At 34.3% G+C, this 15,190-nt stretch overlaps 1 protein-coding gene across 1 annotated transcript in view; it reads left to right on the top strand.

The window, feature by feature from the left end:
• Nucleotides 1–15,190, top strand: part of LOC124353596 (THO complex subunit 1) — a 57,051-nt gene that overhangs the window by 23,817 nt on the left and 18,044 nt on the right. Inside the window, exons 2-4 of the mRNA XM_046803509.1 lie at nucleotides 8,857–8,924; nucleotides 11,423–11,721; nucleotides 12,465–12,560. Coding sequence (XP_046659465.1) covers nucleotides 8,857–8,924; nucleotides 11,423–11,721; nucleotides 12,465–12,560 — 463 coding nt within the window. The remainder of the gene's footprint in view (nucleotides 1–8,856; nucleotides 8,925–11,422; nucleotides 11,722–12,464; nucleotides 12,561–15,190) is intronic.

The raw sequence follows: 15,190 nt of genomic DNA, 5'->3' as shown, positions 1-15,190 counted from the left end.
AAACACGACAGTGAATGAAGATGATTTGATATTCTAAGTAAAAAAAATTACTCATTTGAACAGCATCGATAAAATAAAAAAATTAATACAAAATTCTACAAATTCTAAGGTAAGAGTAAATACCCTCTTCAATAGTTGCAAAGCTTTCAAACTTTTTGGTATATTCTCCCTCACCTTAGAATTTATTACATTCCATACGGTTTTCAGAACAGTGAAAGATTTTCAATTTGGTTTCTAAAATAGGCAAAATAGTTCACAATTGATTAAACTCTATATATATATATATATATATATATATATTTTTAATTTCTTCTTTTAATGTTTTTATTTCTGTGGAATTTTGAGTCCTTATTTCTTTATTTAAACTTATTGTATGACTATTGGCTTCTTTTCAGTCATCATATATCCAATCATTTCTATTCTGTTGAAATATTAAAAATAAAAATTTAAAAAATTAGTAAAAGGTATTGTATTTGTAATTAATGGGAAAAGATATACATAAACAATCTATTCTTTTTTCTACAGTTTTGTAAAAAAATAACAAGATAATAATAAATCTCTTTATTTCCGTTAAACAATTCACGTATATTGCATTGCATCTTAATTCTAAGCTGTCTAGAGCACTAAACTAAATTTAACATTTGTACCAACAGTACAAGACAGTTTCATACATGTAGAGTGATGGGAGTGTCAGCAGTTCGAGCCTTCTAAAACTCTTCCTACATGACTCTCTGAAACCAAGTTTTGCAATTATTCTGACTTCTCTTTTTTGCAACACAATACATCTGGACAAATTGTGATGCGAACACCCACCCCATAGAGTAATGCCATAGGACATGTATGGGTATATGAGGCCGTAATATGTCATTTTTAATTTACCCTCATTACAAAATGTCGCTAAGTTTCTCAATAAATAAATGCCTGAGGATAACATCGAACATGAGTGTCCCAAGTAATCATTTTATCAATATGCATTCCCAGGAATTTTGTCTTATTGACCTCATCGATTACGGTTTCATTTAATATTACTAATGGATTACACTCTTGGAATGGTCTTTTTCCAGAAAAATAAATAAAATTAGATTTTGAGTCGTTAGTACGCAAATTTAGTTCTGTTAAAAATTGCAAGCAAGAATTTGAACTTTCAAAGCATTGCTTTTCCAATGCTTCCTTACAATTTCCTTGGAAACAGAGAGTAGTGTCATCCGCATATTGAATAATTTGGCCTGAGGATACCGATGACCTGAGGTCATTTACATAAATGAAAAAAGTACTGGACCTGAAATTGATCCCTGTGGGACTCCGTATTTAATGGGCAAAGTTTTTGACTGATTTTCATTGACCTGAACATATTGGGATCTTTCAAGTAGGTACGATTTTAGCCAACTGAGTGATTTACCTCGTATCCCACAGCTATTTAATTTCGAGATCAGTATTTGATGATCCACGCAGTCAAAAGCCTTCGACAGATCTAGGAAAATGCTGATTGTAGGTTTTCTACTGTCTAGGCGATCCAGCATAATGTCAATTAGCTGTGTGACCACATCAATTGTAGATCTTCCTCTCCTAAAACCAAATAGCTCTTTGCAGAGGATCTCAAATTGGTCCAAGAAGGAGAGTAGTCTAGAAAAGGAACAGCTTTTCAAACACTTTACTCAATCAAGATCAGTTTGGAAATGAATCAGCTTTCTTGAATTAAAATATTTCTACAAGGAGGAAGTAGTTCAGATTAATTTAACATTTATAGCTTAACTGCGTCGTACTCTAATTCACATGACCCCATGAAATGTGAGAGTAGACACGTGCCTTATAGATGTTGATAACCCTTGAAAACAATCAATTCAGCAATAACAATATTTCCGCAAGGAGGCAGTAATTTAGGTTCATACATTCACAGATTTACTGCGTTGTACTCTAATTCCCATGACTCCATGAAGTGTGAGAGTAGACACGTGCCTTCTAGATGTTGATAACACTTGAAAACAATTGACTCAGCAATAACAATATTTTCCCACAGAGGCAGTAATTCAGGTTCATACATTCACAGATTTACTGCGGAGTACTATACTTCCCATGACCCCATGAACTGTTAGTGTAGACACGAGCCTTCTAGATGTTGATAACCTTTGACCAAGAATAATGTAGCAATTAAAACATCTTAAAAAAACGAGTTTCCTAATGATTAGTTGGCCTAAGATTAAAGAAAATTATATAAGAAATGTTAATTAAAACTATTTTAGTTACAGAAATTTTTTTATTATAAATAGATTGACACGTATAAGGCTTGAATTTAGTCTAGTTTCAGCTTTTTGTCGTATGAATAAAAATGATTCACTAAATGTGTTACTAAAAGCAAAGCTCAAAGACGGCTGAACCAATATTTGCTGAAGTCAAAGAAAATTCCTCATAAAAAATATGGGATGAGATTTCAGAAATATTTTTGAATTTTGGAAAGTGATAATAATATTTATGAAACAATTTACTTCAAATGACACTAAACAGTTGTTGACTGTTGCCACTTTATTTGTTTCGACATTAAACATGTAAATATGTTTTGGAGTTCCTCAAGCATCAATCTTAGGACCTATTTTGTTTGAGCTGTACGTAAACAATTTGGTAGTCTCCACCAACCACTAAAACACTGTCATGTACTCTAATGACATTGCTCTCATGTATTCAACTAGTAGTATAGAAGAACTTTAAGTGAATAGCGATTTAGTTTTTTATCAGTTCTTAAACTATCTTAATTTACATCTTAATTTCAATGAAACTAAATTTTTATAGTAAAAAAATTATTGTTCCTTTCAGCTTCTCTACATTGCAATTAATTGATCAAGAAAAATGGAACATCAACAGTGAAATATTTGGGACGGCAGGCGATTTGATTTGGGAATCCCACATTAACTGCATTTGTACCTCATGTCCCAATTTGAAACATACCACCATGGTCAGTTACTAAAACTAATATACTTCGGATTGGTTGAATCACGGTTCTGATTCAAAAGGTCTTCATGTTTGGGGCTTAGCACCTCAGTACTTGTTAAAAAGGGGTTTTTATTTTGAAAAAGAGAATTGTGCGTATTATGGCTGGTGTAACTTGAAAAAGCTCATGTAAAAATGCCTTTAATGAGCTTAGAGTTTTAACATTTCCACGATTATATATTTATGAGATTATAATGAATGCTAAATTTGATAGCATACATGTAATAGATATAACATGACTGTACACCATCATAATATACAAGACCGTGTGAACCTGCGATAAGCCCAATGTCACTTGGCTCTGGTTGGTGGTTGGTCATATTGAACCATAACTATGTTATGTGTAGAAAACTCGGTTGCTCCACCGAGCTTAGAGATCATGACAGAAACATCGTAGTGTACTCAATTTTGCACCTTATGAGACAATGAGAATGCAATTCACCTGGATTACACTATATTTTGATATGTTGTGATTTAGGTGTCTCTGATATTAAAACAATATAAATTGTTAGTTTTGAGCTTCTTCGTCATCGAATTATCTTTTCGGATCTCTTCAGATGAACATGGCTCCAGATTCCAGGAGTCAAGCCTGTAACAGCTACAGGGTACAGATTCCAGATGCTGCACTAAGAGGATGGTGAACTGGAGTTAAACTCAACATTCATATTTCTTACTATCCAAAAGATATAATTATGGAAATTGATGAAAATTCCATCTCTGCACTCAATCAATATTTTGCTGCTCCAGAATACAGTAGATCACCTTTGTGACCAAATGTGAGAGTAACTGGAATATACAAATCAAAACGTTCTTTAGCAACCCTGAGGAAACTGAAGCGAATCGGAATAACATTTATTTTCTGCACTTCATCCTATCTTCTCTGCTTTAAGACAGATTAAAATTTGTATCCAAAAAGATCTATAAGATAGGGATAAAAATTGGAAGAAATCCCCTATCTCTGCTTGCTATCGTGATTACAATTCAAAAGCAGGTAACATGGAACATTAAGATTAAAAGTCAAATGCTACTTAGCACTTCTAAGGTAAATGGTGAGGAATACTCCTAATCTTTGCACTCTTGTTGTTTTAGGTCTCTCGAAACACAAAGTAGGTCACTGAGGTCCACAACATAAACATTACTCCCTACCATTCCATTCTATATCTGAGGTTGAATATAATAGGTCTCCAAAAGGTTATCTAATTACATTACATAAAATAAAAATTAACATGAATCTTCCACTACTTAAAAAATTTAATAGAGGTTGTAACCTAAAAATGCTATTTGTTTTTGTGTTATAACATGAAAAGTGTTATCTACTCAATTTTCTTCATCCTGAGTTACGTCTCTTAAGTTCTTCAGGATGTATAATAGTTTACCTTCAAAAGGAAAGTCACCTGAAACCATAAAATAATATAAACCATGACGTAAGGAGTGAACTGATTCCTATAATCTAGGAGATTGTTACATATTGCATATGATATAACAGTTTGTTACCATGAGATTGATACTTTAATTTATCGTGACTAGAGAATGGAATTGAGGTTATCTTAAATAAAGTGTGTTTTGAAACCAGACTGATAACAGCATCAGATGGATTAATAGCAACACAACAGGAAGTAACGTTTTTATCTGCTGCCTCTATCACCGCAAAAGTTCTGAGTGGTGGATAAAAAGTTGTATGAATCTGCAGAAGTACTACTTTTCCAGTTTGAAACAGTTGTAGATGAAGAGTTCTAGGAAATTAAAGATTAATGAATGAATTTGGCGTGTTGTGGTTGAGGATATATCAAGGTGCGACTGTACCATTTCAAAGCATAATAATGTAATAGCATTTTAAAAGTTTTAGTTTAGCCTTTTTAATGATGGGATTAGGCATTTTGATGTCAAATAAATAAGCACACATTTTTCTAAACCTGCTAGAACTTGTACTGATTAAGAAAGGCACGGTAGACATTTTTATGATTCTAGCAGTCAATGAGATTATAAACATAAATGAATACTTATAAAAGTAAGAATAGGTACCAATGATGTAGATTTAGTGTTGAATGGAAGCACTTTGAAATATCCTTGTAAAGCTTTATTATTTCAAATTTCAAAGCACTATGAGCTGAAGATTTGCAATTAAAAAAATAAACTTAAGAGTTCATCTGAACTCTATTTTTAAATTTGTTTATATCCTTTGGTAACAAATAAAGCTAAAAATATCATGCCATTTCAAATTAGTTTGATTCAGGGAAATGGCTATATTTTTAAAACTAAAAGTAGTAAGTTCCTCTACTTATTACTCACATGTGTTAATGTGGTAGATTGTACTTGGGCTTCCATAATCAGAATTTATTATTCCATTCACACATAAAATAAAATTTAATTAATTTTATTATTCCGTAACTACCGATACCACGGAAGTTCGCCATTCTGCTACAGTTAGGCCCTATCAACTATCATAATCGGAAGTTTGCCACCAAAGAATTAAAAAGTTGTAACTATACACTTGGGTAGGTACCTAAATAGCATTAAGACTTATCAGAGAATGGACACTCACTAAAAGACAACATGAACTAATATTTAATTTATTTTTTTATGTTATCACATAACACCATGTACAGTAAGTAATTAATTACCTTATGGTAGATGACATGTTAATTTATTAAAAATACATAACTTAAAGTAAAATGTAAATAAATAAATATAAATAGTATAGATATAACATATAATAAAATTTAAACATGAAACATTGAACATTAAACATTAATATAAATAACGTATAACTTGTATAGATAACATATATTAATAAGATTTAAAGATAAAATATTAAATACTAAATATTAAATATAAAAATAGACGGCAAACAAAAAAAAATCCCCAACACAACATGAACAAAGATACACAATTTAAATAATTATTAAAAACTTACCAGCTTTTCAGTCAAGAACTCATTTACACTGTAGAAACACTTTTCCAGCAAATAGCCTTTTACTTTTTTTGTAAAAGACTCCAAACAATTCTCCAATTTGACATCATTGGGCAAATTATCATACAAACGAATTCCTCCATACTCAGGCAATTTCTCAAAAGCTTGTGTTTTGTGTAAAGGATAAATAAGAGAACTATTGTGTCTGGTGGAATAATTATGTATATTTAAGAATGAATTGAAATTTGCTAAGTTTTCCTTGATACAATTGGTGTCTGGTATATATAAATTGATGGAAGAGTAAGCAGTTTTAAGTCTAAAACTGGGCTTGCAGGATGCATCATACTTTATACGGTTTATTTCATGGATATCTTTTTTGAATGATGAAAAGCTTGTTTACTTCAACTGAATTACCCCAGAATTCAATGCCATATGTTAGGAAGGAATATAAATATGCACAGTAAACTGTAAGCAGTGTTTTTGTATCTACTTTTGAAGACAGAAAAGAAATCAGATAATATGCCTTTCTAAGCTTATTCGATAACGAAACAACATACTGTCTCCACGTAAGACTCCCATCAATGTGAACTAAAAGAGTTGTAGTTTTAGTTTCATTAAATGTTGCATCAAGGTAAGGAGATTTAGAACTATTAATATAATTAGGGTGAAAAATGACTAAGTTTTACCATTGTTGAGTAAAAGATCATTTGCTTTCAACCAATTGTTCATTTGTAGGAAAGCCTGAAAAATAAGCCTGTTCAGTGTGATTTTGTCATGATTAGAAATGAGAGCAGTAGTATCATCGGCATACATAGTTATATTAGAGCTCTTCATATTTGCTGGCGAATCATTGATGTAAATCAGAAATAATAGTGGTCCCAAGATAGAGCCCTGGGGTACCCCTAAACTAATTGTTTTGTTTTTCTTAGAAGAAACCCCATTCTCAAGTCACATTTTGTCCTTGAGATATGATTCTAACCATCCCGATGTACCATCTTGGACACCATAAAAATGCAATGTTTTTAACAATATTCCATGTCCTATATACTCTAATGCTTTCGAAAGATCACAGAACACAGCAACAGTAAACTGTGAACCACCTAAAACTAACGGCATAGGATTTAACAGTGCTGTAACAAGTTTTTTTGATAACTAACAACACCTAGCAGCTATAAAGTAAATAAATACAAGGAAGGCTTGTGGTTCATGCCTGAAACTATGCGATTGAACTAAGATAAACACAAATACAGTAGTGGAGGCAACCTTGAATTAACCAGCCTCAGGTGGGACAGGCGAACACATCACACACTGAAGCAATTGTGCGCTAACCAAAATAAAAACAAGTAGAGTAGAGGAGTAGAGGCAACCTTGGATTAACCAGCCTCAGGTGTGAACACATCATACATTGTATCATCTGTGTGCTGTAAACAATTCGGTGACATTTTCTCACATATGTCGTCAATCAATTTTTTAATACAAATTGGTATGGTTAAATGTTTTTTTTTACAGAGTACTTCGTAGATCTTTCATTTATTCAATGCAAACAAGCTACATACTCTGAGAATCTCATGAAAAGAGGATCTAATATTTACGTTAATAAGTTTTGGTCACAATACATATTTTTATTCCTTTTTGAATACACACTTGTCAAGTCAACTCATGGGCTTTATTACAATCAGCAAATAATAATAAAATATTTATTAATTAACAGAAAATAAGAATAAGAATAAGAATAATTTATTTTCACTTCTTTTGTACATAATTTTTTTTAACAAAAATAAATACTTGTACAGTAAAAATATTCTTAGAAAAAAAAAAATTACAAAATGAAAACAATAAAAGAGAGCACTAGCTAGCACTAAGAATAATAGAGCATCATGCCAGGAATGACTACAAAAAAATCTTAGTCACATTTACATTTAATGTAGGAACTAAACAACAACAAAAAATATTAATAAGTACCAGAGAAATTGATAGTAACAATAATATAAATAAATAAAGTAAGTGGTGAGTACACGCCCTGGGAGTTTGCCCATTTCCCATGTTCCGATATTTATGAAATGTATTCCTTCGCGCAATAGTAAATATGCATGGTACGAGCTGAGTACCATGATCCCCTTTTGTAACATTGTCCGATTTTGACCAAATAAAAAACATTGTTTTAATGTTTTTTTCCTGGAAAAACCAAGTAAAATTATTTATCCTCCTCCCAACTACTTTATGAGGGTCAGAAAACCCTACCAAACATTATGACAAGGGGTGGGTGGTTTAAGTATTTGTAATGTTTCACAAAAACGAAACTACAAAATATATGTAAGCAGGGACAAGATCATTCAAATTCCGTGTTGACTTAGCCCAAAAAGCCCCCCTTTATAGAAGATGTTGACAAAAAACAGTTTTATTTCAATGTCTACTTTTAAAAAACACACATAAATTAATTCCCCCTACTTTACTTTAGGAGGGTCAGAAAACCCATGAAACACTGGCAAAGTGTGTGGGGGTATAACTTTTATAAAAGGTGGGAGCCGGAGAGTAAATTATAAGTTATATATTTACTATGCCATGAGAAATGGGCTAACACCAAAAACCCGAGAGTCACCAAGTGAAGTAACAACAGGTATTCATTATGCAACAATAGCCAATTAGATACTATGTGCTGTTAACCCTTATAGTGCTGAATCTCATGTAGACTCTGAGGAACATTTGGATAATATTAAGTAATTTGAGACAGTGGTTATATAAATAAGATAAAAGATAATCAGAAATATTTATATGAAATTATTAGGAAATGATTTGGTGACACTGTATAAATATGAACAATTTTAATATTTATTAAACTAATACATTTTGCAAAAGAGTTTTTGAGGTTTTTTTATAAATCTTCACATTTCTAAGTAGAGTATATTAGTCCACATATTTAGTGTCTCTTATACGGAGTTAAGGTTAATTTTTTGTTTTTCCAGGAGGCTGTCAGAATCAGTATGAAGAGTGATGTGGGGCCCATCCAGAAGGTGTACGACTCCTTGCAGGAGTAAGTACTGATCTTTATTTAGATTCTGTTATCTGCATGAGTATTATGAGAATATCTTTCATAGTACTATTTACTCTTAAATTTTAAATGGTATTTTCTGAATTGAGGTTATAAATATTGAAAGTATTAATTTCAATTGTAATGATTTTTAGCTGAGTAGTGTTTAGATATTTGACTCTATTCATTGTATAAACATGTACATAAGATGAATGATGAATTTTGAATTGAATTGAATTAGCAATTTATAAATTTGATTCCCTCTAGAAATCCTGGAACTGGTGAACATAATATGTGCAATAGTATTAAAATAAACATGTTTTAAATGTCTGTTTTATAGAAAACCAAATAAAATTAGTTTATACCATAAATAAAAATAGTTATGTAACAATCTGTAGTGTAAACTGTTATTATGTCAATCAATTATGACACAATTACAAATGAATAGTGACAAGAAAGATTTTAAAATTAAGATCTTGCTATTTTAGAAAGGTTGTAAACTTGATTAGATTATCTAGACACTCCACTCTATCAATAAAACAGAATTATGTGCAAAAGTTAAGACTATTTTTAGTTGTAAACTTGGTTGATTGATCTAGTCTTTCCACTCTTATCAATGAAACCGGGTTATTTTAAATCAAATTGACACTCTATGGATATATACTGTAAAGCAGCAAAATTGGTCTGCAGTTCTACTACTTGTGTGATTATTAATAAAATGATTTATTTATTTAGTATTCCAAACTGCAAACTTTAATGATAATGAAAATAGTAAATTAAAAATATGTGAGTGAATTGTATTACAATTTATGCTTTACAAATGAATGTAATATAGATTGAACTAAATTTTTTTGACATGGTTCAATTTATGAACAAGCTTAGATATAGTTAAATATTAAAATATATATAAAATCAAATATATTATTTATTTGTTATTGACTGAGCATTAGTAAAGCCTATTAATCAAGAAGCTTGACAAATTTCATTTCTGTCTATCTTTTTGCAGGACATAAAAATGATTGATCTACAGACTTGAAATTTTGCATGAAGCTTCATTTCTGTAAGGCTCCATAGGATTTGGTTAAGCATTAGCGGATATTTTTACATTGACTTTAAGGGTAACCAGAAAATATTTAAGAATAATAATTTGGAAAATAGAATAAACATTTGTAAACAAACTGAGTCCATTTGTTTGAAATTCAACATGTGAATTTTATTCATAGAGTAAAAGAAAATTTAATAGTATGGTAAGTCAATGTTAAAAGTTAGTGAGAAGATTTGATTACAAAGCACTCTTGCATTACATAAAAATATCCTCTGTAGCTCACTGGAACTTTTATTATTACACTGTTATGAAACTCACTTAGTGAACAAAAATGTGATATATCATATGGCAAAATATCTCGAGAAAAATTATATCTGTAAACTTAAAATTTTGTGGGACACTTCATTTCTACTTAGACAACAATGAATTCTAAGATGGTGCTCGCCCAACCATAGAATTTGGCTGAGCGTCATTGAATCCTATCACTCTAAGCCAACGGTGCTGTGTAGCGGGTACAACGGTTATCGCAAGATAACCGGATCCAGCAACGTTGAGCATGGCTGCTGCTTGGATGGGTGACCGCTGAGCGATCCTGTCCTTGCAAGCAGCCCGCCTGCCCGGCCATTGGTGGTGGTTCGGAAGTCACCTTTAAGCCGTTGGTCCCCAGGTTAAGTGTTAAAGAGGGCTTAGTCCTAACTTCGCCTGGTAAAATAAGACATCTTTACTTTACTTTACTCTAAGGCTGAAGAATGAATTCTAAGATGGTGCATGTCCAACCATAGAATTTGGCTGAGCGTCATTGAATCCTATCAATCTGAAGGCTGAAGAATGAATTCTAAGATGGTGCATGCCCAACCATAGAATTTGGCTGAGCGTCATTGAAGCCTATCACTCTAAGGCTGACACAATTTCTCTTTTGTCTGCCAGGAGATGTAAAAATGTCTTTTTGTATGATAGTCTGTCTGTCTCTGTCCGTTGGGCACGCCAAAAGTGATGAATCAGTAAACTTAAAAAAAAAAAAAATATTTTTTTAAAACTATTTTGTTAAATCTAAGCGCAATAACTTTATCTTTTCGAAGATTTAATTAGACTGTGTGACTCTAAGCAGTAAAATTAACATCCAATATTTAAAAGCAATGGTTTCTCTTCATAAATGTGAATATGAATTTATTTTTTTTTTAATATAGTGGGAATCACACGGCATTGTGTAACATTATATATTTATTGTGCTATAGGTTTTTAATTAGAGATTTTACAATAATCAAAGGAATTAAAGGCGTTTACAACTTCTTGTGCATTTCAAATTAAATCGGAAATCAGTTATGAATGTGGTTTGGTTGACTAATTGATAATGCTGACTGATGGTAACTATCCTTCTATGACTTTCCATTGATAATTTCCCATTATGACTGGTTGAAGATAGGTTTGCTAAGATACACGATCTGTTCCCGAACAGGTTGGACGGTGACAAGCGCACAGCCTTGGACCAGGGGTTCCGGGACTATCTGCTGCTCCTGCTGGGAAAGCCTCAGGAGACCCAGGTGTGGGAGAGGTTCCTGAGCCTTTGTGTGGAGGCCTGCCGCAGAGAGATGGCCACGGTCACAATGCCAGTAGTCCTGCTGGGGGACATCTTTGACTGTCTCACGCTGGACCGGTGCGAGCAACTCTTCACCTTCGTGGAGAACGGGGTGAGCATCTGGAAGGAAGAGTTGTTTTTCACCGCCTGCAAGAACAATCTGCTCCGGATGTGCAACGGTAGGTTGCTTTGAATTTAGTGGAACCAAATATACAGAGTTATTATTTGAAAACTTCAAACTCAAGTTGTGTAAGAAATTACATTATTGGCTGCTGATACCAAACGGCTTGGCCGATTTCAATTTTTTTGTAAAAAAATATAGCATTTTTTATGAGCTTCAATTTGAGGTGTCACAAGGTATTAGTTGCCATTTCAAAATTTTGACTTCGGGTACAGGGAGGCATGGGAGTGAGCACCCCCATTTTGAAAATAATGTTTTTTGTTCCTCCAATTAGTACTATACACTCCCGTTTACAAAATTTTGATACTTGGGCTATAAGTCTTTTAATATGAATTAGAAGTTTTCAAATGAATACCCTGTATACACATTTCTGTCAATTTGTGGTGTTGCATAATATAGGATAAATTGATGCTACTTGATTGAAGTGAACTACAAATCTACAATATTATATTTTGTTTCTATTAAATTTGTTTTTATTTTTGTTTGTTTAAAACATATTCTATTAAGAGATATTTTTGTAATTGTATTGAATATTTGGATATAGATTGAAGAAAATATATGATTTCAAATTTTAAATAGCTACACGCATTTTATGCTGTGGTAATAGATTGATTCCACAAGAGCTTTATAAAAGTAGATATAATATGTAAGATTTTTCCATAATCCATACATTTTTCTAAAAACATACTAGGAAATGTTATTGGTATGAGTTAGTAATTTGGGTTACAATTTGTTTTCCAGATTTGCTGAGACGACTGTCCCGGTCACAGAACACAGTATTCTGCGGAAGAATTCTGCTGTTCCTCGCAAAGTTTTTTCCATTTTCAGAGCGATCAGGTGAGTTGTAATGTTTACTGCTATCATTGACTACTTGGTTAGTTGCAATACTTGTCATGGTTTGATAACTGCCATACTGCCATTAGTCTGGAAAGTACAGCGGTTATTGCAAAATAACCGAGTCAACTAATGAAAAGCATAGCTGCTACAAGGATGGGTGACTATTGAGCTTTACTGTCCTTGCAAGGAGCCTGTTTGCTCGGCCATTGGTGGTGCTTTGGAGTGTGTGTATTGATCACAGCAAGTTCACATGTGGTGTATGATTCTCTGTGGCCTCTCTGTGCTTTCATTAACTATTGGGTAAGTCACAGTACTCACCATGTTCAGCATGTATTGATCACAGCAAGTTCACATGTGGTGTATTATTCTCTGTGCTTTCATTGACTATTGGGTAAGTCACAGTACTCACCATGCTCAGCATGTATTGATCACAGCAGTGTCACATGTGGTGTCTGTCTGTGGCCTTTCTGTGCTATCATTGACTATTCAGTAGGTCACAGTACTCACTATGTTCAGCATGTATTGATCACAGCAGTGTCACATGTGGTGTCTGTCTGTGGCCTTTCTGTGCTATCATTGACTATTCAGTAGGTCACAGTACTCACCATGTTCAGCATGTATTGATCACAGCAGTGTCACATGTGGTGTCTGTCTGTGGCCTTTCTGTGCTATCATTGACTATTCAGTAGGTCACAGTACTCACCATGTTCAGCATGTAATTGATCACAGCAGTGTCACATGTGGTGTCTGTCTGTGGCCTTTCTGGTGCTATCATTGACTATTCAGTAGGTCACAGTACTCACCATGTTCAGCATGTATTGATCACAGCAGTGTCACATGTGGTGTCTGTCTGTGGCCTTTCTGTGCTATCATTAACTATTCAGTAGGTCACATTACTCACCATGTTCAGCATGTATTGATCACAGCAGTGTCCACATGTGGTGTCTGTCTGTGGCCTTTCTGTGCTATCATTGACTATTCAGTAGGTCACAGTACTCACCATGTTTCAGCATGTATTGATCACAGCAGTGTCACATGTGGTGTCTGTCTGTGGCCTTTCTGTGCTATCATTGACTATTCAGTAGGTCACAGTACTCACCATGTTCAGCATGTATTGATCACAGCAGTGTCACATGTGGTGTCTGTCTGTGGCCTCTCTGTGCTATCATTGACTATTCAGTAGGTCACAGTACTCACCATGTTCAGCATGTATTGATCACAGCAAGTGTCACATGTGGTGGTCTGTCTGTGGCCTCTCTGTGCTTTCATTAACTATTGGGTAAGTCACAGTACTCCACCATGTTCAGCATGTATTGATCACAGCAAGTTCACATGTGGTGTCTGTCTGTGGCCTCTCTGTGCTTTCATTAACTATTGGGTAAGTCACAGTACTCACATGTTCAGCATGTATTGATCACAGCAAGTTCACATGTGGTGTCTGTCTGTGGCCTCTCTGTGCTTTCCATTAACTATTGGGTAAGGTCACAGTACTCACCATGTTCAGCATGTATTGATCACAGCAAGTGTCACATGTGGTGTATGATTGGCCTCTCTGTGCTTTTCATTAACTATTGGGTAAGTCACAGTACTCACCATGTTCAGCATGTATTGATCACAGCAGTGTCACATGTGGTGTCTGTCCTGTGGCCTCTGTGCTATCATTGACTATTCAGTAGGTCACAGTACTCACCATGTTCAGCATGTATTGATCACAGCAGTGTCACATGTGGTGTCTGTCTGTGGCCTTTCTGTGCTATCATTGACTATTCAGTAGGTCACAGTACTCACCATGTTCAGCATGTATTGATCACAGCAGTGTCACATGTGGTGTCTGTCTGTGGCCTTTCTGTGCTATCATTGACTATTCAGTAGGTCACAGTACTCACCATGTTCAGCATGTATTGATCACAGCAGTGTCACATGTGGTGTCTGTCTGTGGCCTTTCTGTGCTATCATTGAACTATTCAGTAGGTCACAGTACTCACCATGTTCAGCATGTATTGATCACAGCAGTGTCACATGTGGTGTCTGTCTGTGGCCTTTCTGTGCTATCATATACTATTCAGTAGGTCACAGTACTCACCATGTTCAGCATGTATTGATCACAGCAGTGTCACATGTGGTGTCTGTCTGTGGCCTTTTCTGTGCTATCATTGACTATTCAGTAGGTCACATTACTCACCATGTTCAGCATGTATTGATCACAGCAGTGTCACATGTGGTGTCTGTCTGTGGCCTTTCTGTGCTATCATTGACTATTCAGTAGGTCACAGTACTCACCATGTTCAGCATGTATTGATCACAGCAGTGTCACATGTGGTGTCTGTCTGTGGCCTCTCTGTGCTTTCATTGACTATTCAGTAGGTCACAGTACTCACCATGTTCAGCATGTATTGGATCACAGCAAGTGTCACATGTGGTGTCTGTCTGTGGCCTCTCTGTGCTTTCATTAACTATTGGGTAAGTCACAGTACTCACCATGTTCAGCATGTATTGATCACAGCAAGTTCACATGTGGTGTCTGTCTGTGGCCTCTCTGTGCTTTCATTAACTATTGGGTAAGGTCACAGTACTCACCATGTTCAGCATGTATTGATCACAGCAAGTTCACATGTGGTGTCTGTCTGTGG

This window comes from Homalodisca vitripennis, chromosome 2 (genome assembly GCF_021130785.1).
Source record: "Homalodisca vitripennis isolate AUS2020 chromosome 2, UT_GWSS_2.1, whole genome shotgun sequence".
NCBI lineage: Eukaryota > Metazoa > Arthropoda > Insecta > Hemiptera > Cicadellidae > Homalodisca > Homalodisca vitripennis.
The sequence above is the reverse complement of the archived record's forward strand: the minus strand, read 5'-3'. Positions and strand labels throughout refer to the sequence as shown.